This window comes from Ictidomys tridecemlineatus, chromosome 2 (assembly GCF_052094955.1).
Source record: "Ictidomys tridecemlineatus isolate mIctTri1 chromosome 2, mIctTri1.hap1, whole genome shotgun sequence".
In the NCBI taxonomy this organism is placed as follows: domain Eukaryota; kingdom Metazoa; phylum Chordata; class Mammalia; order Rodentia; family Sciuridae; genus Ictidomys; species Ictidomys tridecemlineatus.
In genome coordinates, this window is record NC_135478.1 from 93,305,416 (window position 1) to 93,330,972 (window position 25,557).

The 25,557-nt window shown below is 45.5% G+C and overlaps 2 protein-coding genes across 8 annotated transcripts; one reads left to right on the top strand and one right to left on the bottom strand.

The window, feature by feature from the left end:
• Positions 1–117: 117 nt before the first annotated feature.
• Positions 118–24,268, top strand: Ddx55 (DEAD-box helicase 55). 7 transcript variants are annotated; one of them, XM_040289568.2, is made up of 15 exons: positions 118–277; positions 2,795–2,845; positions 2,937–3,023; positions 3,751–3,842; positions 3,921–3,983; positions 4,810–4,959; positions 6,439–6,628; positions 9,800–9,882; positions 10,864–10,995; positions 12,505–12,597; positions 13,158–13,272; positions 13,710–13,878; positions 14,209–14,501; positions 14,903–15,104; positions 21,162–24,268. In XM_040289568.2, exons 1-14 carry the CDS (start codon positions 170–172, stop codon positions 15,077–15,079), a joined length of 1,803 nt encoding a protein of 600 aa, XP_040145502.1. In that variant the 5' UTR covers positions 118–169; the 3' UTR covers positions 15,080–15,104; positions 21,162–24,268. The 7 variants fall into 7 exon arrangements, with proteins under 7 accessions (XP_040145502.1, XP_013215920.1, XP_013215921.1 ...); XM_013360466.4 differs by having other exon boundaries at positions 23,253–24,268; XM_013360467.4 differs by lacking the exon at positions 21,162–24,268 and adding an exon at positions 19,126–21,071.
• Eif2b1 (eukaryotic translation initiation factor 2B subunit alpha) lies at positions 16,372–25,548 on the bottom strand. The gene is made up of 9 exons (XM_005329552.5): positions 25,392–25,548; positions 24,514–24,615; positions 23,349–23,485; positions 23,143–23,259; positions 21,302–21,414; positions 20,674–20,742; positions 19,297–19,372; positions 17,253–17,378; positions 16,372–16,615 (listed from the first exon to the last, which is right to left on the bottom strand). The coding sequence occupies exons 1-9, from the start codon at positions 25,402–25,404 to the stop codon at positions 16,451–16,453; spliced, it is 918 nt and encodes a 305-aa protein (XP_005329609.1). The 5' UTR covers positions 25,405–25,548; the 3' UTR covers positions 16,372–16,450.
• Between the last annotated feature and the right edge of the window lie 9 nt (positions 25,549–25,557).

Sequence of the window (25,557 nt, forward strand, 5' to 3'; positions counted from 1 at the left end):
GCAGAGCCTCTCGCGCAGCGGAACCCGCTCGGTGCGGTGAGCGCGGCGAAGCTCGGACCTGGCCGCGCGCTGGGTCCCGCTCTCTGCGCTCCGGAGGCGGAGCCTGCCACCGGAAGCGGAAGTGCTCGCCGGCTCGGGGGCGTTCCCAGCAGGAGGGCTGCGGAGCGCTATGGAGCACGTGACAGAGGGCTCCTGGGGGTCCCTGCCCGTGCCGCTGCACCCGCGGGTGCTGGGTGCGCTGCGGGAGCTGGGCTTTCCGTCCATGACGCCGGTGCAGGTATCCGTCCTGGGCCAGGTGGGAGGCGTCCGGCGGCGCGGCGGGCATCCGTGCCGACCAGCCGCTAGGGCCACTCCGCTGGCGCTGGGTTGTCCCCCCAGAGCCGCGGCTTTTGCCTCATCTCGGGCGGTGTCGGCGATGCGAAGCGGTAGATCAGACAGCCACGGTGGTCTTGGCCTCCGCTCTGGGCTACTGGGGCTTAGGACCTGGTTTCTATCCTGACCCTTCCGCTCTAGCTGTGAGACCTTGGACAATAACTTCACCTTCCTGCTTCATTTTCCTTCTCTGAATGACGGAGGTAACATGACCTGGCTTATAGGGTTGTGGGTATTAAATAAAGACAGCATGGGTCCATTATGGGAGCTCAGTGAAGGTTCCCTGTTGTTACTGTGGGAAAAGTGCACCGTACTGCACAATGTCTTTCTTTATTCAAGCAATATTTATTGAGGGCCTGCTGCGTATCCGGTACTTTTCTAGGCTCTGGGGATATTGCAGCTTTGGTACCTATTCTTAATGCAGGAGCTAGAGAAAGAAGTAAGGGGGGGTGAGATATTTCAGCTGCTCCTGTGTTAGGAAGGAACTCTAACAGACTGGTGTGATAGGAGCAGGGACAAGAACAGGGTGTTAGAGAATGCCTGTTTGAGGTGTCATGAGCTGAGAGCTGAATGATTGAGAAGGGGCTGGCTGGAGGTGTTTGGGGGCAGTTTATTGCAGCAGAGAGAAATGCCAGTGCGACTGCTCCGGAGCTGGCTGGAAATGAGCTTTGAGCAACAGAGAGATTTGCAGCTGAGTAGTTCCAGTCGTGATGAGCAGAGCAGGGGCTTGAATTTATTTATTTATTTATTTATTTATTTTGGTTTTGGGGTTTAAACTAAGTGGCACTTTACCACTGAGCTACATCTCTCAGCCCTTTTTATTTACTTATTTTTTAAAATTTAAAACAGGTTCTCATTAAGTTGCTCAGTGTGGCCTTAAACTTGGGTGCACCACAGCACCCAGCTGCTGGGATTGTATTCTAAATGCAGTGAGAAGCCCATCGTGTCTGGGAAGCTGTGTAGAGGATGAAGAAGCAGGGAAGTCCCTCAGGAGGCCGTCCACTGTGAGGAATGGAGGCGTGGAGTAGAATGGAAGCAGTGAACAGGGAGAAGTCAAAATTCAGGGTGGCATTGAGATTGCTGAGGGGCTGAATGTGGGGGTTATGAAGGAGCAGACTCTGGAAGGATCCTGAGGTTTCTGTAGCCAATATGAGGAAGGCTGGGGCTAGGGGTTAACAGGTTCAGAGGGAAAAATCAAGAGGTTTCTGTTTAAAATGTTGAATTTGTGCCTAAAACCACCAGGAAGGATGTCAGAGCAGGCAGAGCTGGGTGCCATGTTGTGCAGTGTAGCACAAACAAGACCCAGTCCCCGTCGAACTCCTCACCTAGAGTTGTCCATTCCTGCCCTAGTGGCTTTTTTTTTTTTTTTTTTAGTTGTCAATGGACCTTTATTTTTTTGTTTATGTGCGGTGCCAGAATTGAACCAGTGCCTCACACATGCTAGGCAAGCACTCTACCACTGAGCCACAACCTCAGCCCCCTAGTGGCTTTTGAGCACTTAGTCCCAACTGAGATGTGCTCTGTTGAAATAACAGACTTAATCCGAAAAAAGAATGGGAAATATCTTTAATTTTGTAGTAACGACTAAAGATTGAAGTGACAATGGTTGAATATATAGTTAAGTAAATTATTTAAATTTATTCCACCTGTTTCTTTTTACTTAATGTAGAAATAGGAAATTCAAAATCATTTATGTGGTTCTTATTATATTTGTATCAGACGACAGTGGTCTAGAGCAGGCTCTGTGGCCTTGATATTTCTGACATTTGATCTGGAAAATGCTTTGTTGTGAGGGCTGTCTGGGGTATCCTAGGATATATTAATATCCTTGGAATCTGCCTACCAAATGCCAGTAGCAAGACCTTCTCCCTGGGTTTTGACAATTGAAAATGTCGCCAGCATTGCTAAATGTTCCTTGGGGGAGGGAGGACAGAAACTTTGCAGGTTGACAAGCCCTGTGTAGAAGTAGTTGGAATGGTATGACACATGCTGTGGTAGGGCTGAGCCCATGCTCTGGAGACCAGGAGTGGAGTCCTGGAGGAGGTGACCTTAGGACCAAGACTTGGAGTCTGCTTCAGATTTAGCTGCTTTGGTTGCTGAAGCTACAGGGCCAAGCCTTTGGTAAAACTCGAGGAGCTCCTGGTATTTAAACTGGGGCCTTATTTGAATCCCTGTTCTAACCCGGACATCAGAGCTGGGAGATGCCTGAAGATGCAAAGTTTTTAACCCCTTTCTGGCCCAAGGAGGGAAAAAAGAGGGCTTGAATCCAGGACTCCTATCACATGTCTATGCAGATACCATTGCCCCGTTTGAGTTAAGCCCTCCAGGGTCCACTGCAACCTTAGCCCCCTAGTGTGCTCCCGGGGCCTCACCAGCGAGTTCACGGCATTCTTTAACTATACTTTGCAATCTCTCTCCTCAGTCTGCAACAATCCCTCTGTTCATGAGAAATAAAGACGTTGCTGCAGAAGCGGTAAGTTCCTCCTTCAGATAGAGCCTGTCCTCGTGGTTCTTTTCAAGTGCACTGTGTGGAAAAGCAGCACAAAGCTTGTCCTCCTTTACAGGTCACAGGTAGTGGCAAAACGCTGGCCTTTATCATCCCCATTCTGGAAATTCTTCTGAGAAGGGAAGAGAAGTTAAAAAAGAGTCAGGTGAGGAAAGCTAACGGGATTTATTGCCACTTCGTTACCAGACTGAATAATTATTACAGCTGAATAAGATGCTGGTCAGAAGCTTGAGAAGATTAAAGGTAGCTGACCCTCATTATCCCATTGTTGTTTTGAATTTGTCTGCTTGTTAAAACGTATGACCCCAAAATTGATGCTTGGGTGCTTTCATGGTCATTCATAGAAATTCTTTGAATTTCAGCCCTCATGCTGTGGAGAAGTATTATTTTTGTGATCTATTTAGTATTGCATGTTTGCACATTTTTGTGCTTTTTTGGGGTGATTTTGCTGTTTAATTGCCTGTAGTGTAGTGCTGTGGTGCCATGAGTGTTCTGAGTGTAAGGAGGCCGTGACATGCAGAGGTCTGTGGTAGATGAGTTGTAGAGCCGTGAGTTCAGTGTGAGTAAGTCAGCAATATTTATTTAATACGGTGTTTTTAAACAGAAGTCTGTATACAGTGAGGTTGCGTATTGATTTGGTTGGTGAAAATGTGCCCAGAGCTTGGCAAGACCCTGACTACGTTCCCCTGGAAGCAGTGGTTCAATGCTCACGGTAATGACAAATAACTGTGATTCAGAGCAGTGGACATGCCATGGTCTGAGGCTACCGGGAGTCCAGGATGTGCTGTTCCCCTGAGAATTGTCCCCTTGAATAGTGGGTGCTCTGGGGCCCTGGGTAATGCTAACCATGCTCCTCCCCTCCACATGGGTAGGTGGGAGCCATAATCATCACCCCAACTCGAGAGCTGGCCATTCAAATCGATGAGGTCCTGTCGCATTTCACGAAGTACTTCCCACAGTTCAGGTAAACTGGATGCAGTGTCCCTGTCACCGCAGACTGTTGTTTTGCTTGAATTGCTAAAAGACCTATTTCCTTTTTCAGCCAGATTCTTTGGATTGGAGGCAGGAACCCTGGAGAAGATGTCGAGAGGTTCAGGCGACAAGGGTGAGCTTGCTGCTTCTGCTCCTTTCCGTTGCCCTTGGCACTGCCCCGGAGGCATCTGCATGGCTGAGGCCTGATGGAGAGTCCAGAGGTGCTTCTGCAGGCAGGCTCCTCAGGTTAGGGAGGATGTAAGCCACCTGGTTGGCCTAGGCCATACCCAGACTCAGCTGATTGTGGTCTGAAGGACTCTGGGCCCAGCAGTGCCAGTTTTGGGTTTCTTAAGATGGAATTCCAGATGTGTGTGTTCCCCTAGTTCTTTACCTTTGTTGGCATATAATCCACATTGTGGAAGAGACTTCTTGGAGGTCAGTCATTCTGGGGCCTCTGCTGGCCCAGTCAGATTCTCTTAACAGTTGAGTTCGTAGGGACTGGGGCTGTAGCTCAGTGGTAGAGCGTTTGTCTCACACATGTGAGGCACTGGGTTCGATCCTCAGCACCACATAAAAATAAATAAATAAAGATACTGTGTCCATAAAATATTAAAAAAAAAACAAAACAGTTGAGTTCGTGGGGCTTTGCATGCTCCCTCACTTGGTGAGGTCAGACACCAGCAAACCCTTTCTCTCTGGGACATGTGGACCTTCAGTATTTGACGGTGGCTCAGCTGCTGTTTTGGTGTGAGAGCAGGACAGATGGTGGCAAGTGATGCGGTTGTGGTTGTATAGCAGTGACATACAAGACAGCCGGGGAGTTCTTGCTGTTCTTTCCCTGGCCACTTTTCTTAATGGAGGTTATGTGACTTTGGCGATGTGGAACTTGGTATTTTGGGAACCATCTCTGATATTTCCAAGGGCCAGAGTGTGTGGTAAATACTGACTTTCTTTCTAAGGGGAAATATCATAGTGGCGACTCCAGGCCGCCTGGAGGACATGTTCCGGAGGAAGAGTGAGGGCTTGGACCTAGTCAGCTGTGTGAAGTCCCTGGATGTCCTAGTGCTGGATGAGGCAGACAGACTTCTGGATATGGGATTTGAAGCAAGGTACCCCATTTTGGACTTCTTTGACTTTGGGGGTGTGGGTGATAACTGAAAGAGGAGAGCCAAATGAACCACCTTCATCACTTCATGACTGTTTGTTTACTAGCCTCACTGATGTTTCAAATTATGAGGTGGGTTATCCTTCAGATTCTGTCACTCAATTTAATTTCATTTCTTTTATCTTTGATCTTAAAATGCATTTCCCCCCATGATTTCCTTAGGTTTTTGTTTAATAAACAGACTTTGGCTGGTGAGGGGCACATGCCTGTAATCCCAGTGACTCTGGAGACTGAGGCAGGAAGATTGCAAATTTGAGGCCAGCTTGTGCAACTCAGTGAGACCCTGTCTCAAAATAGAAAGTTTAAAGGGCTACGGGTATAGCTCAATGGTAGAGAGCCACCATGTTCAATCCTCAGCACCAAAACCAAACCAGCAAGCAAACCCAGATTTTTTAGGGAACATAATTCACATAGCTTACAGTTCACCTGTATAAAGTCCACAGTACAGTGTTAGGTTCAAAAATTTTGTCCTAATTTCACATTATTAGTTGGCATCCAAGTATAAAAGTGTCATTTATGATTACATTGAGAAGCCTTGGAAAAATGAAAGTATTGCTGGGTTTCTGTTCGCTACTAAAAGACTCAGGGGTCATTCCAGGAAAACTGGGCTGATTGGGCTGCACAAAATAACCAAACGACACACAAATACCTTTTTCTTTGGAGTTGCTGTGATGGCTCCTCTGACCTTAAGGGTCCGCAGGAAGAGAGAGAGAGCACACGCTGACCCCTTTTATTGAGGAGAAGCTATTCAAATGAGGTAAGAGGTCAGGTTTCAGGGGGCTGAGTCCAGCTTCATGATGTCTGCTGTCAGCAGGTTGACCGACATCTAGGTAGGCTACACCCAAGGGCACAGTAAAAGAAGGGGACACACACAAGGCACTTCCATGGAACATTCTATCCTAAACAGGGCAAGGGGTTAGATTACAAAGGAACAGGTGAGCATAGCTTCACCCATGGGGCTGTAGGAAGCCATGCCCAGGCCCAAAGACAGTCACTCGAACCCTAGAAGAGCGGGGCAGTCTAGCAGCATGGGTGCCTGACACCACATCGCCCAGCAAGTCATGTGCAAGGTTGGCTCCCACAAAGTATAAATAAACATCACTCATACTCTCAGATTTCAGTAATATCAGGTGTAGATATTTGGATGGCTTCTTGTCCAATCTTTTTATATTTTTATTTTTAATTTATGTATATATATATATATGTATATATTTTATATATATATTTTTTAGTTGTAAGTAGACACAATACTTTTATTTTATTTGTATGTGGTGCTGAGGATCGAACCCAGTGCCTCACACATGCTAGGCAAGTGCTCTAGCACTGAGCCACAGCCCCGGCCCCTTGTCCAATCTTCAAACACACCTGTTCACTACTGCTTAGTGATGGAGTAACTGTAAGATCTCTTTTTTTTTTGCCCCAGCATAAACACCATTCTGGAGTTTTTGCCAAAGCAGAGGAGGACGGGCCTTTTCTCTGCCACACAGACACAGGAAGTGGAGAACTTGGTGAGAGCAGGCCTCCGGAACCCTGTCCGCATCTCAGTGAAGGAGAAGGGTATGGCAGCCAGCAGCACCCAGAAGACCCCCTCCCGCCTGGAGAACTACTACATGGTGAGCACTGGCTTGTCTTCTCCAGCCTGGGATTCAGAATGATGGTGGTGTTCTAGGAATGTGCTTGAGGGTCACAGGGAAAGTAAATGTGTAAAATGAGACTCTGGGAGCCAGGTGCAGTGACTCAGGCTTGTAATTCAGTGAAATCAGGAGGCTGAGGCAGGAGTATCACTAGTTGGAGGCCAGATTTAGCAACTTAGTGAGATGCTGTCTTAAAATTAAAAAAAAAAAAAAAGCACTTGGGATGTGGCTCAGGGGTAGAGTACCTCTGGATTCAATCTCCATTACCCAATTACTCCTCCCAAAAAAAGAAAAAGACCCTGTGGCACACTTAAAATGCATTTGGAGACAGAACTAGAACCAGTGGTCTGAATGACAGGTGGTCCTACTTGTTGAATGAGTGAGTAAGTTAACTTGGGCATAAGTATATTTTAAGCATGGAATCCCAATGACAGTGCCTCTGAACTTCCCTCCCCAAGTACCAGCTATTTTTATCACATTGGTCTGGGATGTGCCGGGGACTCATGGTTGAGCACTGTAGCTCCGGGCTAGTAGCATAAGCCTGTGTTGTGAAAGGGCACAGCTGGGTGCGCTGGCAAAACAGAAAATTAGGTGACAGGCTACAGGAGGTTTGTTACCTAAATGTTCTGTTCCAAGCCTGAAGGTTCCGCATTTCTGACCTGCATCTGATTGCGGCTGGATTTGTAGGTGTCAGTCCTAGTTGTTGTTTTCTGGGCTATCTCTGCAAGGCAGTGGACAGACTTTGGGAACCTGGATTATTCAGTACTGTGGCCACCTGGACCCTCTCAGGTTCTGTTCTCTCCCATTGCTGGGATGGGCCACAGGGGCTCTGAAAGCACTGGCAGCCAGGGAAGTAGCACTGGGAGCTGGAGGACCCACAGGACCATGTCTCTGTTTATGGGGTACATCAGACCGTCCACCTGGAGACGAGACTTTTCTTTTAGGCCCAGAAGAACACTTTGGCACTAATCACAGTTGCTGTTCAAAGAAGAGTTGGTTTCAAAACCAAAGGGTTCCAGTTGCTGTGGAGGGGTAGGTGGGTGTGGCCGTCCTGGCTGGTTGACCCATGGGCAGATGACAGATGACCTGTAGAAGGAGCTTGCACATCAGGCACTGCCCAGGGCGCCGCTGCCTGGAGTGCTGCTGAAGTTAGATAGACTTCTTTGAGGCGGGTGGTCCTGCTGCTGTGTTTCTGTCAAGGCTGGTTGAGGTGGAATGCTGGCTCTTCATGGGGAGGGAAGGACTCAGTACAGGATGAAGTATGTGGAACCTGGTACTAGAGTAAGCTGCCCTGGTGCCGGTCACACCTTTGTCCCTCACCAAGTCCTTGAGTGTACTTACCAGGTCATCACATGTACAGTGGGGCTTTGGGAGTCCCCATTGCTGGGCTGTTGAGGATTGATTCATTCACAAAGAGGGGTTTTGGATTGCTTAGGACATAGTAAATACTAGTGTTGTGGCTGTGAATACCCACTGTATGCACTGTTGCTTTCTACTTCTTTGCATTTATTAGATGGTATTTAGAGATGTCCAGGTGCATGAGAGGAGCGTCCAAACTGAGATTTTAAGTTTTTCTGAAAATCAGGGAGATGTGTTCCTGTCAATTTAATGTCTCCAGTGAGGGGCTTGGATAGAACATCTGGCTGGTTGTTAGGAGAGACTGTGGGGTCTGTCTGCATGGAAGTCCTTCCAGTAATCATGCACGTTGCTTTCTGGAAAGCTGTGTCCAGCTGAGAGCAGTGACTTCTATACCTGGCCTCTGACCCCAGGGAGCTTGTGGGTAGTGTGTCTTACTGGTCCATTCCAGACCTGCTGAGGCAGAATGTGCTTGTTGCCCCAGAATCGTGTTAATGGTGTCTCTGAGAGTTGGTGTGGAAGCCAGCATGCTCCCATTCCATTTGTTGGGATTTGGGAACAGTTGTGTTAGATGACGTTTGTTGTGCGGAGCTCAGACCCAGGAAATGAAGTGTGGGATTCAACAGGTGGAAGAAGATGCAAGATGCAGTTAGGATAGAAGATATGTTGTATTCAGAGGTGGCCACAGCCTCCAGCTTCAGCTTCAGCCCCCAGCCAGTTCCCTTTTGTTGCCCCTTATTTGCCCCATTTAGCCCTGAGTCTTTTTCATAGGCCCTTTGTATAAGCAAGCTAAACAGAGAAGGCACACTGCCAATAGGTTACATAAGGGGGCACGTGCTCACAAGTTCATGTTTATGACCTTGAGTCTATATGCCCAGCATGTTTCTGGCCTTGAAACCCTAACATAGCCAGTTCCCAGCCCTGGCTGCATACTAAAGCATAGCATAGCTTGCAAGAAGCCTAGGTAAGGGAGCCTAACTATAGTCATTATAGGCCTGCCTAACAACATTTCTCTCAGTTTTATGATTTTGTGACTTAAAAATGATGTTTATAGCTGGGTGTGATGGCATGCACCTGTAATCCCAGTGGCTCAGGAGGCTGAGGCAAGAGGATTGCAAGTTTAAAGCCAGCCTCTGCAACTTAGTGAGGCCCTAAGCAACTTAATGAGACCCTGTCTCAAGAAAGAAAGAAAGGGAGGGGGAGGGGCTGGGAATGTGGCTTAGTGGTTAGGTGCCCCTGGGTTCAATTCCCCAGCACCAAAAAAGATGCTTATAGCAGCAGCACATGTTAACATTTCTGAGCTAGGTAGACTGATTAATCTTCTGACTTCAGTCTCTGATTCTGGAGGAAATTATAACCCTTAAAACTTAAGGCTGGTATTCTGGGGGACAACTCCAAGGCTAGTCTGGGCAACTTAGCAAGACCCTATCTCAAAATAAAAGATAGCTGGGTGCAGTGTCGCACACCCATAATCCCAACAACTCCGGATGCTAAAGCCAGAGGATTACAAGTTCAAATCCAGCCTCAACAACTTAGAAAGGCCTTAAGCAATTCAGCAAGACCCTGTCTAATAAAATATAAAAATGTGCTGGAAATGTGGCTCCGTGGTTAAGTGCCCCTGGGTTGAATCCTTGGCACCAAAATAAATAAATAAATAAAAGGGCTGGGGAAGTAGTTCAGCAATAGAGTGCCTTCAGGGTTCCATCTCAGTACTGCCAGTATATATATATATATATATATTTTTTTTTTCTTTTTAAAATAGGTTTTTATTTTATTTTTCCTTGTATTTTACAGGTGTGTAAGGCAGATGAGAAATTTAATCAGTTGGTGCATTTTCTTCGAAATCATAAACAGGAGAAACATCTGGTCTTCTTCAGGTAACCTTTCGGGTTCTAGTTGAGAGGGATTCAGCTGCACCTAAAATATGCAGGTATAGGTGACCCTTGGGTCCTGAATTCTGTCTAGGATGAATTCTGTTCTCGGGGTGTGCTAGGCTGAAATAATTGAAAGCCCAACTTCTGAGGCTCTAATGGGAGGGTTATTTTTCTGTAGAAGCAGGTGCACATATGGGCAGTTTCTGACTTTTAAATGTCTCGGCAGTGGCAGGGTTAGTGAGTCTGTGATTGTCTTGGCCTTTCCCTCCTGAATATCACCTGTAGCTTCTGTAATCCCTGTTGTGTTTGCACTAAAGGCAGGTACGGGGGAAATATGGGGTGGAGTGGCAACATTGGTTATATCAGATATAACTTTTCTATCAGATAAGCAGAAAGCTTTCTCAGAAACTCCTCTGCCCTGGCTGACTTTGGCTTTGTAGTAGAGGCAGGTGAGGAAAGAAGTGGTTGGGAATGGCTTGGGCAGGTACCCGTCTGTCATGGTGGGTTTTGTCCTGTTATCCCAGAGCAGGATAGGAACATTGTGTGCATTCCTCAGCTGATTCAGCCCCAAGTCGAGACTATCTGGGAGGGAGGATCTGTTTGATCAAACTTGGCTTATTGAGGAAGGAGAAGTTCTCCAAGAATAAGAGCATTTTGAATCTTGCCTATTTATGTCTTCTGTCTTTGTTTTTGTCCTGGATGGGTACTTCATTCAGTTAAGCCTCTTTCAGGGACTGGGGGACCCCTTTGGTTGAATATCTTTGACAGTGGGCAAGACCCTCAGAGTTTTGGCTCGTGTCTAATGCTTTTCATTGACAGGGGATTTCCACTCTGGAGCTCAGTGGTGGGTGCTAGTCCTCCATCCATCCTCCCAAAGAGGGCGTGCCACCAGTCTTCCCCTCGTGCCTGTTGCTCACCACTCCCATCCCCATTTTAGGAGGACCAAGAGGGGCGTGGCCCTAAGCCCTCTTTTCCCCCTCATAGCACCTGCGCCTGTGTGGAATACTATGGAAAGGCTCTGGAGGCCCTTGTGAAGAACGTGAAGATAATGTGCATTCATGGAAAGATGAAACACAAGCGCAACAAGATCTTCATGGAGTTCCGCAAGTTGCGGGGGTGGGATGGCTTCATTGGCAGTATTAGGTCTCCAACCACTATACCTTTTTAAGGTCCCACTCTCACCTTTTCTCTCTTTACCTCAGAAACTTTCCCTGCCTGGAGCCCTCTTCCATCTCATACCCACTTACGGTATCTCCATAGAAATACCCTGCGCCCCATTCCTGCCCCAATTCCCTGTGTACTTCACTGGGGTCCCTGGTTTAGTCGTTGAATTTCCCTGCCTGCTTGTACCCTTGTATTTCATGTTTGTTCCTGAATTTGCTGGTGCCTGGCTCAGAGAAATTTTGACAACTGTTCATCTACTGGGTGAATATGGCAGAGCAGGGCACAGTAGGCTTGTTGGGACAGAAGCTGCCTGTAGGTTGTCAACATGATGGCCATACAGCAGGGAGCTCATGCTTTCCTGATGAGCATAGCTTGTTTCCGTTTTTTCTTAAGCACTGCACAGCTTCCTTAAAGTAGTCTTAAGGGCAAGGTTGAAACTGGTATTTCTCTACTTCTGCTGGCATGTGGGGTCTGCGTAAATGTGTTGCACCTCTTATGGTGGGCTCTGCCCTCCAGGGTTGCAGTAGACCCCAGCAGCTCACTGCCAGATTCTTTCTGGATATCTAAAGACAGAAATTGACAGTGGAAGGGGAAAGTGAAAGGAGCAGGATTTATTCAATAGAAACAACTCTGGCAGGGTCAGAGGGACCCGCTAGCAGGTTGCTACCTGGGTGTGCTGCTCTGGGGGTTTATGTAGTCATTGGGCCAAGCTCTTAGCCCATGATTATGCCGATGAGGGTTTGGAAAGGTGCCAGTGCTGTTGGTTAGCTCTGCAGTCTCCATTTGGCTTTGCCCCACCTTTGTTTTCCCACCACTAGTCGAGAAGCAGGACGTTGAGGTCGTGGGATTGTGAGTATCTGAGGGGTTCTGGGCTCTGGAGCTGTGTGCAGTGGGTATCTGCACCAGGTCCAGACTGGGCCACTGCTCATGCTTTCAGCCCCATTCCAGTCTACCCTGCCTCTGCTCTGCAGCTGCTGGACAAGGACTTGGCTTCAAAATGGAGTGAAAATATCACTTGTTTCTTGAAGTGGCTGCCAAGAGTTAGCCCACCACAGTTTTATTTTTCAATGGAAATACACTAATTAAAAAAAATTGCTATGTTTCCTAATCCCCATTTTCTTGGGAATTCGTCAAGTTCTGGAGATTCTTAGGAGCAAGAAAAAAATGAACTATTACCATCAAGAAGTATTTGCTTATTTTAATTTGGTCACTGGGATTACAGGCATGTGCCACTGTGCCTGGCCAGCCTGGGCAAAATAAAAAGGACTAGGGATATAGCTCATTAGTAGAGTGCCCTTGCATTTAGTCCCAATACTGGGGGGAAAACATCTTTGCTTCTGTGGAACCTCCAGAACCTCTGTGTTGCTGTTATTGCGATTGGTAGACCTCAATGGATTATTCTGCTATTGGTGATAGAGATGGTGACATCCTTACTCAGAATGCTCTTTTCTCCCGTTGTAGTGGGATTTTGGTGTGCACTGATGTGATGGCGCGGGGGATTGACATTCCTGAAGTGAACTGGGTTTTGCAGTATGACCCTCCCAGCAACGCCAGGTACTCTGATTCAGTGTGACCGTTCTGATGAGGAATTGAACTTAATGACCAGGAATGTAGGGGAAGTAAACACAATCTTGTTCAAAACATTATTTTAAATAGCAAAAATTAGATTAGTGAGTGAATAACCTTTGGTGTGCTTTTTTCTAAGTACATGATAGGCTGTTTTAAGGGGGGAAAGAAAAGCAATTCAAAGTACCATATGTGGAAATTGCGATTATTTTTCCCATATATAAAAAAATCCGTAACTAAGTTCCTAAGTGATGATAAGGATTATAGATAATTTGTTTTATTCTTTATAATTTTCATTGCTTCCCAAATTTTCTGAGTCTGCTCCCTGTATGATCCTAGAGAAAGGCACACGTTTAATTCGAGTTGTGCTGGAGTTTACCCTGGGCGTCTCGCCACACTCCTGGTGGTGTTGGTGTGATAGCTGTTCTCCCCTTTCTTTTGCTGGACAATAGGGTCCAGCTGTCCCCGCAGCAGTGCAGATGTGTCAGTGTGTGGCTGGGGCCTGGGTTCTGCTCACCGCCACTCAGCTCCCACCTTTGTCCTCACAGTGCCTTTGTCCATCGCTGTGGCCGCACAGCCCGCATTGGCCATGGTGGCAGCGCCCTGGTGTTTCTCCTGCCCATGGAAGAGTCGTACGTCAATTTCCTGGCAATTAACCAAAAAGTAAGCCGTCTTCTCTTTTCATATAGAACACCCAGTGATGGGGTGGCTACAACAGTTCTTGTCCCACATATGGTCAGAGGAATAGATGAGGGATGGGTAGTGTGCCCACCTCGGAGCCTAGCAGGCATTGAGGCTGTGGGGCCTTGGCCTCACCTTGGCCACTGCTGTGTCCAGGCCAAGGCCATGACTTGGGGACACAGAGCTAGTGTTGCTGTACTTTCCTGTCACAGCAGAATCATGTGAAATTTATTTTCAAATTTTCTTTTGAAAATGTAAAATACTTTATAGACCAAGGAAAATATTTGGGCTGGATTCAGACTTCAGGCTTTCAGATTAAAATGGATTATTCTGCTGTTGGTATTCTTGGACTGGTTCAGAGGGGGTCCCCTGGAGTTGAGGTGGCGTAAGCCAGGGAAGTGAGACTGGTCTCTGTGCAGTGCCCCCTGCAGGAGATGAAACTTCAGAAGAACACAGTGGACCTGCTGCCCAAGCTCAGGGCCCTGGCCCTGGCCGACAGAGCAGTGTTTGAAAAGGGCATGAAAGCCTTTGTGTCCTGTGTCCAGGCCTACGCAAAGCATGAGTGCAGCCTCATCTTCAGATTGAAGGGTAGGTTGGATCTTTGCTTCACATAATTGTGTTTCTGTTTTGATGGTTTTACACACATGAAATTGCTTTGTCTGTTACAATGTATGGGGTACATTAGTGTTTTCCAATTGTTTAAAATGGAGTACTTCCTAGGCTTCATCAGATACTTCTCAACTGAGTACTAGGTGCTCAGTATTTCTCTTTACTTTGTTAAACAATAATTACTGTGACTCTAATTCGCATGAATCTATTAAGTGCTTTGGTTAGAAAAATTGTGTTGTGAGGAATCTTCCTTGATGGTTCTGGTGACCAAGTTCTGGTGTGCTAACGCTGGTGTTTTGATTTAATTAGATCTTGATTTTGCTAGTCTTGCTCGAGGTTTCGCCCTGCTGAGGATGCCCAAGATGCCAGAACTGAGAGGAAAGCAATTTCCAGATTTTGTGCCTGTGGACATTAATACAGACACGATTCCATTTAAAGATAAAGCTAGAGAAAAGCAAAGGCAGAAACTATTGGAGGAACAAAGAAAAGAGAAAATGGAACATGAAGGGAGAAGAAAATTCATGAAAAATAAAGCTTGGTCGAAGCAGAAGGCCAAAAAGGAAAGGAAGAAAAAGATGAATGAAAAAAGGAAAAGGGAAGAGGTAAAGCTTACAATTTTTACTGGTTAAATTTAAAAATTCTGAGCAAATATAACAATAGAACATTTGAATACAATAGAACATAGGAGTTGTCTGAGGCTGTCACATTTCTATACTGTGTTGATCAGCAGGGTGGGAAGTTGTGTTTATGGGAGCTGATGTGAGAGCATAGCGTTGCGCAGTAAAAACTGCTGGGTGTGCTTTTGATCTTAGCAACCTGGGAGGCTGAGGCAGGAGGTTTGCAAGGATTACAACTTAGAGGCCAGCAATAGAGTGCTCCTAAATTCAATCTCAGGTGCTGCCTCTCCCCTGCCCATTGCCAAAAAAAAAAAAAAAAAAAGCCTGCTGGTTTCACTACACTGTTGCTGAGGAATTCAGTTTGTTGGTTTCTTGTTTGCATTTAGGGTTCTGATATTGAAGACGAGGATATGGAGGAACTTATTAATGACACAAGGCTCTTGAAAAAGTTTAAGAAAGGCAAAATTACTGAAGAACAACTTGAGAAGGGGTTGTTGACAAGTGGCAAAAGAAGAGCCACAACAGCAGATTTGGAGATGTCAGATTTGGACGATGACTGCTGATTCCAATGCCTTAGGTGAAGCACAGGTGGGCACAAGTGGCCTCTCACTCAGGGGACACTGAGAAGAGTCCATCCTGGAAGCTATTCTTTCAGACTGGGAAGCAATGAGGGGATTTCTCACTTGGGAATACTTCACTCAGAGCACACTAGTCTTGAAGAAAATCTGAGTGTAAATAATAGATGTCAGTGTTTATTTTGGTGGGTCACCTGTAGCTAACTGTAGCTAAAGAGCGTTTTTTCCTTCAGGGTTATTTTTGTAAGTATTTTTTTTTAACAGATACCGAGGTGTACTTAGGAACTTTAAAAAACCTAAATAAAGTCAAGTACACCTTGGTATCTTTAAAGTATTTTTAAAGTTCTTAGTACGTCCAGGCAGTGACCTTTCTGTGTGCCCATGGCCCCTGGATTTCTTATCCTTTGCCCTACACTGAGCACCTGCAGAGGTGGTGAATGTACTGGGGTTTCTTTTTTAATATTCTCAGGCTGCTTTATTAGTGAATATCTGAAGACCAGGAAACACTTCATATTCTGGGAATGAATTATTACATGGTTTTTCTTTCTATTGGATAAAGAGTATATCCTTGTCTAGTGCCTTCCTGTATGGCTATGGCTGATGGCCTCTCACTTGCTGTTGCCAATGTGTGGAGTCTGAGGTCAGCTTGCAGTATTGAGGCAATACTATATCAAAATCTTTCATATAATTTATTTGAAAATGCTGAATTTGTTCCCAAATATATTTTTAAAAAGCTGTTTAGGACCAAACACATTCAGAGGAAATTCACCTTTTACAGATTCGGAATCTAAGTTTACAAATACTCCAGCAGGAAGGTATCTTTATGATACCTGCTAAATGCTGCTCCTGCCTGCCTTGTGATGTAACTTCAGTATTTACTTACTGGCTAGGTCCTGTCCAGGAGGATGGAGCAGATGCAAGCCAGCAAGTGTCCCTTGCCTTTCTCATGAGCTCCACATGTGGTGCATGTCCTGCCAGCTGCTGTCCCTTACCATAGGGGTCTGGCTGTGGCACTGCTTCTCAGCCTGCCTTTCTTAGATGCTTTTGGCAAATTAGTGTGGAACAGCACAGGAGAAAAGGTGGTGGGCTTGGTCTTCCTCAGGGAAGCAGCCAATAACGTAGCTATTTCTGGACAATGAAGGTCTCTGAAAACTGTATGCTCATTTAGGTTTGGTGCTCATTTAGGTTTGGTTTCAGAACCAAGAACACATGAGTAAAAAAGATCCTCCAAGACATGTAATTTATATCCACAGTCCACGGGTCTTCCATAGAATGATTCCTTTTGGCTTGGCTCACAGGGGTTGAGAGGCTGCCCACCTTGCCCCAGGCAGGTACACTGGACACCGGGAAGACCGATGGTTATAGATAAAGCTTGATGAGTTCGTCACTGACTGCTGAGGGTGTGAGCACACCCAGGTCTGTGAATAGCAGGGTGATTAACGAAGGGGAGGTGTAGTCCACCCATGGGTGCTCCTCTCTCAGGTCCTGTCCAGTCTGTGCAGACTTCAGAGTATCTGCCTTGTACTGAGGAGAGAAGAACCTGTGTTAGTCTGCATGGCACAGCCAGTGATCTCTGCTGCTGAGGCCTTGGCGTGTGCAGTGTGCTGGTCCTGAGGCTGCTCTGGCCATGGGAGGGCAGACCCCCGCTGTGAGCCACACCATAGTGGCCTACCAGCCAAGGACAAAGCATAACAAGACAAATAAACCATGGGGCCCTCACAACTGCTAGACTCCCTTCTCTAGACCTCCCACGGCAGCTAGTTAGAATAACTATGAAGAGGGGCCTGGAGCCAGCCCTGCCGAAGGCTTCCTCTGTCAGGTAGTGCCATCCCACTCTACAGAAGGAACTGAGGCTCAGCAGAAGGACTTGGTCAAAGTGCATGGTTCGTAAAGGGTGGAGGTATGAGCTGAGCCTGGACAGTGCATCCCACAGCTTGGATTAGCCAGTGCCTCTCTACAGAGGGCTGCCTGAGGGAATTGGACTAGAGTGTGAGTTCTGGGGAAGGGACACATTCAAGTTCAGTAACCACCAGTTGATCTTTTTATCGCAAGAATTGGCAAAAATAGTAATGAGATGACTTTCTGGAATATTCTTAGCACTGCAGTTTTTTTAAAGGTTTCAGATTAGACTCAAGGACCCCTTTAGACAGGAAAATCTTGCCTTAAATTTATCTGGGACGTCTTGCTGGTTTAGTGGGAATAGCCGCACAAACTTGAAGCTTTCTGCAACCACGTAGAAGGGCTTGTTCTGTGCCTTGGCACACACGGCCATTTGGTGGCTCCCAATCTGGGGGTCAGAAAGCAGAGGATGAGCTCTGAGCACACTTGGAACTTGGGAGCAAAGGAAAGTGTATAAACGAACATGTAAATCTCACTTTGGAATCAAAGGATCTTTTAGAAAAACAGTGTTTTTCCAAAGATATGCAAATGATCCTTAAGTGAGCGCAAAATGCTCAACATCATCAGTTATTGGGGAGGGAAATACAAATGAAAATCACAATGCGATATCATTTTGTGACTCTTAGGGACTCAGATACCTGTTCACAGATATCCACAAGCAACACTATTCACACCAGCCAATGGTGCTCATAGCCTCATGTCCATCATGAAAACAGTAGATTGTGCTCGCTTTGGCAGCACATATACTAAAATAGGAACCCCTGAGTAAGGATGAGATATAAATTTGTGAAGTAGTCCATATTTGTGTGGGAGGAAAAATGAGTAGATAGCCAGGTATGGTGGCTTTCATCTATAATCCCTGGGGCAGGAGGATCTCAAGTTCAAGACTAGCCTCAGCAACTTAGGTCTTCAGCAACTTAGCAAGACTCTGTCTCAAAATAAAGGGAACTGGGATGTGGCTCAAGGTTAAGTGCCCCTGGGTTGAATTCCTGGTACCAAACAGGAAGGAATGAGATTCTGATACATGCTAGGGTGTAGGTGAACCTTGAAAACTGTCACAGTGAGTGAAATGAGTCAGAGATCACAGCGATAGTAAGGTATAGGTGGCCAGGGATGAGGGGAGGGGAAAGGAAGTTGGTGCTCAGTGGGTACAGATTCTGTTTGGGAAGAATATAAATTTTCCAAGCAGACAATGGTGACTGTATTTAAAAATATGTGAATGTACTTAATGCCACTTAACTGTAAGGGCTGGGATGTAGCATAGAGATGAAGTACTCCTGGGTTCAATCCCTGGCACCCCCCCACACACACACACCAAAAGTTTTTTTTTGGTTTATGTATTTTTTTGGCGGGGGTGGGGCAGATAACCAGGAATTAAATTCACGGGGACTCAACCACTGAGCCCCATCCCCAGCCCTATTTTGTATTTTATTTAGAGACAGGATCTCAGTTGCTTAGTGCCTCACTTTTGCTGAGACTGGCTTTGAACTGAGATCCTCCTGCCTTAAGCTGCTGGGATTTATAGGCATGCACCATATGCCTAGCTATGTATATATCTTAACTACAATTTAAAAAATTATTTCAGCCAGGCATGGTGGTGACTCCAGAGTCTGAAGAAGAAGGTTCCCAAGTTTGAATCCAGCCTGGTAACTTTAGCAAGATCCTGTCTCAAAATTTAAAATAATAAATAATGACAACAATAATGATAATAATGACTAAGAATGTAGGTCAGTGGTAGAGTGTCCCTGGGTTCAATCCCCTGTATTGAGGAAAAAAATATATATATGAAACTTTTCCAAGTTAAGCAACACATAGAGAAACTAATGAAATATACTGAGGTCACAAACATGCTTGATTAAATAAAACAAAAACAAAAACTGCATGTTCCAGTTAGATGTGTGAATACATATTACAGACTTAATTTTTGTAGCTACGTTTTCTTTTTTTGGTGGTGGTGGGGGGGTACTGGGTATTCAAGGGCACTAAACCACTGAGCCACATCACCAGCCCTATTTTGGATTTTATTTAGAGACGGTCTCACTGAGTTGCTTAGTGCCTCAATTTTGCTGAGGCTGGTTTTGAACTCATGATCACACTCCTGCCTCAGCCTCCAAAACCACTGGGATTGATTACAGGTGTGTACCACTGAGCACGGAAGGAAGAAAGGAAATCTGAACCAAATTGGAGTGACAACTTGATACCTTGCTGAAGTCCTGAGGCTAAGATTTGGAGTAGAACGCTCTCTGGCATTCTGTCAGTAATAGCCCCTTGTCTGCAGCAGGAAATGGGAGAACCCTTGCTCCTACCTTGTTAATAATCCCTCCGTTTTCAACGACTCCTTCAGCGCCGACTATGACGAGGTCTACTTTCTCCATGATGTAGCTGAGGAAAGAAGTCAGAAGCTTTTTATGCTCTTTTCTATGCTCTAGGTGGTAGCATCATTTTCTGATATCCATTTTTATCATGGCAAGTTCTTCCCACAACTACCTTTGCTCTAAAGGGACCCCTGGTATATTTCCAGTTCTGTTACCACAGGCATTAAAATCTCTGACCACCACCCCTCAATGATGGATACTTTACTGCCCTATGCATGCTCACAAGCATGTGCATCAGTACTCCCCCTTATTTGTATGGTGCGCTCAGTTCTGCTTCAACACAAATAAGAACATTTAAAAACCCAATCCAATGCAATCTGAGTTTGGAAACCATTATTCAATTTAAGAATATTCCTAGTATGAAGAAGCAAATTTATTTATTTACCCTATTTTTTTTTTTTGGAGGGGGAGGAACTGGGGACTGAACCCAAGGGTACTTTTACCACTGAGCTATACCCCTAGCCCTTTTAATTTTTTTAATTTGAGACAGGTCTCACTAAATTGCTGAATCTGGCCTTGAATTGAGAGATTCTCCTGCCTTAGCCTCCAAAGTCTCTGGGTTTGTAGCTGTGTGCTACTGTGCCAAGCAGAGTTTACTTTTAAAATGAGCAAAACAGGTAGAGTTGCTCAAAAATGTGCTCTTGAACACACTCCTAATTTTTTTGGGGTACTGGGGATTGAACTCAGGGGTCAACCACTGAGCCACACCCCCAGCCCTATTTTGTATCTTATTTAGAGACAGGGTCTCACTGAGTTGCTTAGCATCTCACTTTTGCTGAGGTTGGCTTTGAACTCACAATCTTCCTGTCTCAGCCTCTCAAGCTGCTGGAATTACAGGCATGCTCATGGCTGTAATTTTCTTGATCATCTGACTGAGTGTATGTTTCCTAAGAGATTATTACTCCTATTTTTTCTTATGAAATGCACTGATGAGTCCAGCAAAATGGGATTTTGGTTTGCGGAGAGAAACACCTGCATGAGAAACAGCACCCAGCACAGCTATGTTAGGGCTAAAGAGAACTGATTACCCAAGATGGTGATCAAATTCAACCTTTATATGTCACTCTTGAAATGCACAGACACTCCTACTCACAGTGCTAGGAACACAACCCTCACTAACCAACATTCCACAGTCCTACTTCCTGCATATGCTATGGAGACCTCATAATGGGCTTGCTGGTTTAGAGCAGCTATTAATTAAGATGCAGTGTAGCTTTAGGAATCGGAGTCAAACCTTAAATCTGAAAGCACTGCTTAGAGTCAACCCTGAGAGTAGGCAGGTCACGGCCAAAGAAGACAGGCACTTACCCAACAGCAGCATCCAGCACCACGGTGACTGGGACGTTGAGGTGAGAGAGCGCTTTGGCCATTTTCTTACTAAAGATGACATTTTGAGAAAATTAGGGAAAGTCCAAGAAAGTCCCATGGTGATGTTTGATGAGTCAGTTAAGACAGTGATTAAATCATGCTAGCTTGAAGCTCAGTTATTACTTATGGACTAAGGGGCAGCTCCCAAGACTTTTGGATTAAGGAAATAAGAATTTGTTTTTTTCTAAGAAAAAGCATGTATTTCAGGAAAAATATATCGGGTATTCTGGGGAAAAGATGGAAATTCTTACAAAAAGAAAAAGTTTTGCTTTGATTACCTTCTGAAAAGATAAGGGTGTGAAGTACCTACTCCTTAATAAAAACTTCTCAGCAACACAGTCTTGGTGTTCCTCCGATTTGACTACTTAAATAGAAACCTGGAGCCTGTACTCTGCCCTGCTGCAAATCCACCATGATTGTTTTTCCAGGAGCAGGAATGACAAGTTCGAAGGCCATGTCACCTGCCTGGCCAATGGGGGCATGTTCTGGTTCCTACTATGATGGATTCCAGTCCTTGGTATGCTCCATAATGACCGATCAACCTGTGACCAAATGGGAAGATACTTGCCCCGCCAGATCAGGCTGCGACTCTGTAATGTACACACTAAAGCGCTTCTTGGCTGCCACAGCTGCTTCAAGTACTCTCAGGACCACTCTGGAGTAGGCGTGAGTCAATATTCTCTGTGGATAGAGAAGGTTTCATGAAGCGGCATGCTCCCTGGTGACTGCCCACACCATCTGCACTGTGATGTGTGCACTATGTCCTGGCGCTCCAAGCTCCTCTGTAGGCTTTCCTCACAAGTCAACCATCATCAGAAGAGACCTTGAGAGTACATTGAGTTCCTGCTAGAGCAATGTAGTGTGGGTTTCCCTAGTGGAGCCCCCACACAGGGTCTGAGAGCCCATGGGGTTCCCTGCGTTGGTCTCCCTATCTCTAAGACATAGTTTGCACACTTGGGTAGACAGGTACCAGGCAGATCACATCAGTCAATGTAGCGGGCGAGGTGGCACCACTGGCTGTGGAAAGACTAAGGGGACCCAGGTTCCTTAGCTCTTACTGTTGTCATGTGGTTCCACTATTGCCAAAACATCTGATTTTTCCAGAGAATCTGAAAATCTAATAATTAAGTGTTAGCTAATAATTTGAAAATTTTATGAATACTGTCTGGGATAAAAATAAGCTGTCTGTGGTGCAGATGATATTTGTGGACATTTACATGTGGCCCCTGTTCCAAGGGAGAACATGAAGGATCATGTAAAACAGGACGGCAGACATGGCTCTCTAGCTCCTGTCAGTCCTATTCGACACATTAGAAATGCAGGTTCTCAGGCCCTACCTGGACCTGCTGCATCTGCATTTAATAAGAACCTTTGGTGACTCATCTGCATGTTCAAATGTGAGCAGCCCTGTTCTAAATGTAGTCTAAATCAGTGCAGAGAAGGGTGGTGCAGGCAGAGGATGCCTGCAGAATACTGACAAGCATGGCAAGTCTAGGGCAGGGCTGGAGAAGGCTTCGGCAAGAGGTGGCACAACCCTGTCTCCACTTGGCCCAAAAAGGCTTTGTTCGTGAATTGGCTTTTGTACGGTTTCACTCACACCTACTATGTAATTTATTTAATAACTTCTAAGGTTTGGAAAGGGATAATAAAAAAAGAGGACAAGATTTAAGAGTTGAAATGCAAGTAAAAATCTTTTATGGTCAGTGGAGGCTTAGGTGGCAAATAGGATGTAAGATGTATGCTGGTGGGAGAGACATCATAAAAGTTTTATGAGTATGACCCCTGTGCTGAGAGACTGGCCCAACGAGCAGTTCCTGTCTCTCCTTACTTGACTGATGTGCATCTGGCAGCCTTGCATTACTGCCACAGCATCTGAAACAAGATTAAAATCTCCACCCAGTGCTAACCTTCACCAGGAAGATGCTTCATGTTAACCCGTGACAAGAGCTGGTCTGTGGATTCAACCAACTATATATCCAATCATAAAAATACTTCTTTAGAAGAACTTCTTGTTAAATTAAGAACCACCAATGCTGTGCCAATGTCTTTCTCTGCCTGTTCACACCAACAAGCATTTATAATAATATTTATATATTGTTATATATAATAATTTATACAGCACTGTGTATTTTATATATATAATATATATAATTTTTATATATTATATATAAATATTTATACAGCACTGTGTGCCAGGCAGAGCACTGAGCCCCTATATATAACATTTCATTTAGTCCTCACAGTGATCCCATGAGGAAGGCTTTATTGTTGTTCTTATGAACAGATGAGAAGACTGAAGAACTTGCCCAAGGTTACTCATTAAATAAGTGGAAGAGCTGGGATTTTAGCCCTAATCGCCTGATTCCAATGTCCTTGCTCTGTTACCACATGTGATAGATATCTACTCACCGCCCCATCTTTGATGAAAGTATGGCATAGATCAGCAATTTTATTTCTCGACAGGGATATTCTCCTGAGAAAAAGCTCTCCTCGCTCAATCATGATCTTTTTACATTTAGAGTAATCCTAGGAAGAGAAGAGCAAAATGAGGAAAGAAGATCCAGGTAAAGCTGAGAATATCTGCAGTCAATCAGAGATGGCGGTCAATGGCTTACCGAGTACTCCAGGGAGGTAAGGCTGATGAAACGAAGGAAGAGCTCCCCACCAGAGGACACTGCCACAGAGGAGTCCACGCCACACAGGGTTTCTATGGCGCTGGTGAGATTTGCTCTCAGGCCCTGGATTGTCTCCCCTGGAATGATCAAAGGAGAAATTTGATGTTCCCCAGAGTGTCACAGTCCCTTGCTAGTGTGTGATTCATCCATATAGTGAATATTTACTGGTTTCATCTGTATACCAGACACTGCTCTAGATGACAGGGATACATCAGTGAAAAAGACAGGGCTCTGCTTCCTAGTGGAGGATGCAAACAATAAACAAGCATATAAATGAATTATAGAATGTAGTAGAGACAGAAATGAACAGAAGGATGAACAAGGTGCCTACTGGAAAGAGATGGCCTCTTGGAATGGGGACCATTTTAAACTGAGACCTGAATAATAAAGGATACAGCCACATAAAGACCCAGTGAAGAAAGTTCCAGGCATAGACCATAACAATGCAAAGGCCCCAATATGGGAATAAAATTGGCATGAAAAACAATGAGAAGCTAGCAGGGCTATAGCATAGTTTAGGGGCAGACAATATGGAACATAATTAAGTAGAGGTGAAGATGAGGTCTGACAGTACAGGGCAGCCTCAGATTTGAATGTTGTTGTAGGTATGATGCAAAGCCAGGGGAGGTCGTTGTAGAAACACATCTGTAGGCCAGCCCTTCAGTTTACAAAAGGTGGCCGCATCATCATTACTACCACCACTTTGTTATACCATACTCAGACACTTACATTTAGAACGGTGAATTAATAGATCACAATGAATGATATTTAATAACAGAATTTATTCTGAAATGTTCTCTGTAGCATCTGCAGAGAACTCAGGGCAAAGCCGAAGCTCAATAAACATGTATAAAGTTGAATTACTGCTGTAATTTAAGCATGGTTAATATGAGAAAAAATGGTCTTTTTTGATTCAAAGCACATTTCATTTATGGAAAGGATCCTTTCTGATGACAACTTGAGGGCTAGCTCCAGGTTAAAAGGCCTTAAATAAAGAAGTTGGCTTAAGGCTATAGACAAATATACATGTCTCATTTTCTACATTTCTAATAGTCATCAGAAGACTTTCCTAAGACCCAGAGTGTTCAAGAATGACACTCTTTACCTTTATCTCTCTTCAGGAACTCCAGCAAAGTCCGGATGGCAGCCACTGCTGAGGCCATGTCAGGATCTTCTTTCATCTGAGATTTGAAGTATTCAATTAATTCTGAGAAGGGAGAAAAAAGTGACTAATCAGATTCATTTAGCAGGATGTAAGGCTGGAGAGCTTGTTTATGCTTGTTGACCTTAAGCAAAGTCATTTTAAAAATACTTTCTTTTGGGAGTGTTTAGTTTTAGGGACATGATAAATGCTGATAGGCATAGAGACGACACCACTTTACTGTTACAAGATCTCTTTCTTATTTTAAGATAGTTATCTGTATGCAAGGCATAAATTTTAAGCCCTACTGTTAAGGTAATGAAAAGTCATTCTCCTTCCTACTCTTTCCTAAGTGTTGAGAGGATCTCAGAGTCATCTACCTTTCCAATTTCCCCTGCTCTCCCCCCAGAGTCTGTGCTGATTCAAGTTTACTCACAAATACACATGTATATGGAGAGTTCAATCCACTTCGCTTTATTTTTTTACATGACAAGCATTGTATTAGTTCGCCCTCCTTTGTCACTTAATAAGACACCTTGATAACCGTACAGGATGAGCAGACCAAAGATGCCTTATCCTTGTGGCAGGAAGCCTTCCTACTTTACGAGGTCCGGGTCTCATTTTTTACCGGAGGCCCGGGGACGGGGCTGTGTGGAGGGGCGTCTGGGGACGCTCTCAGGCCCATTCCCTGACTCGGGAGCAGCGAGGGGGATTTAATTGTGATTATAGGAAAGTCCAGCCGAGCGGCCGGAGAGTGGACAGCGACTCTCCCGAGCCCAGTCTGGCTGGGAGGTTGGTGGGGTCTTCTGTGCGGCTCGTCCCCCCAGCCCATCCCGACTCACCCCTGTCGTCCATGGTGCCTCTGGACCGCGGAGAGCTGGGGCCCCAGAGTCGCTCGCTGCTAGCGAGTCCCGCGACTGAGCCGGCCGAGTCACAAGCTGACAGCGCGCGGCGCACCCCAGACGCCACTTCCGGCGCTTCGGGGGCGGGGCCGTGAGTGCCGCGCGC

Coding starts and splice junctions, on each gene's coding strand:
- Ddx55 (XM_040289568.2), top strand. CDS start 170: ATGGAGCACGTGACAGAGGGCTCCTGGGGGTCCCTGCCCGTGCCGCTG. Junction 6,629..9,799: donor GCCTGGAGAACTACTACATG/GTGAGCACTGGC, acceptor TGTATTTTACAG/GTGTGTAAGGCAGATGAGAA. Junction 12,598..13,157: donor GACCCTCCCAGCAACGCCAG/GTACTCTGATTC, acceptor TTGTCCTCACAG/TGCCTTTGTCCATCGCTGTG.
- Eif2b1 (XM_005329552.5), bottom strand. Junction 23,260..23,348: donor TTACCTCCCTGGAGTACTCG/GTAAGCCATTGA, acceptor TTCTCTTCCTAG/GATTACTCTAAATGTAAAAA. Junction 21,415..23,142: donor CTTTCATCAAAGATGGGGCG/GTGAGTAGATAT, acceptor CTCTATCCACAG/AGAATATTGACTCACGCCTA.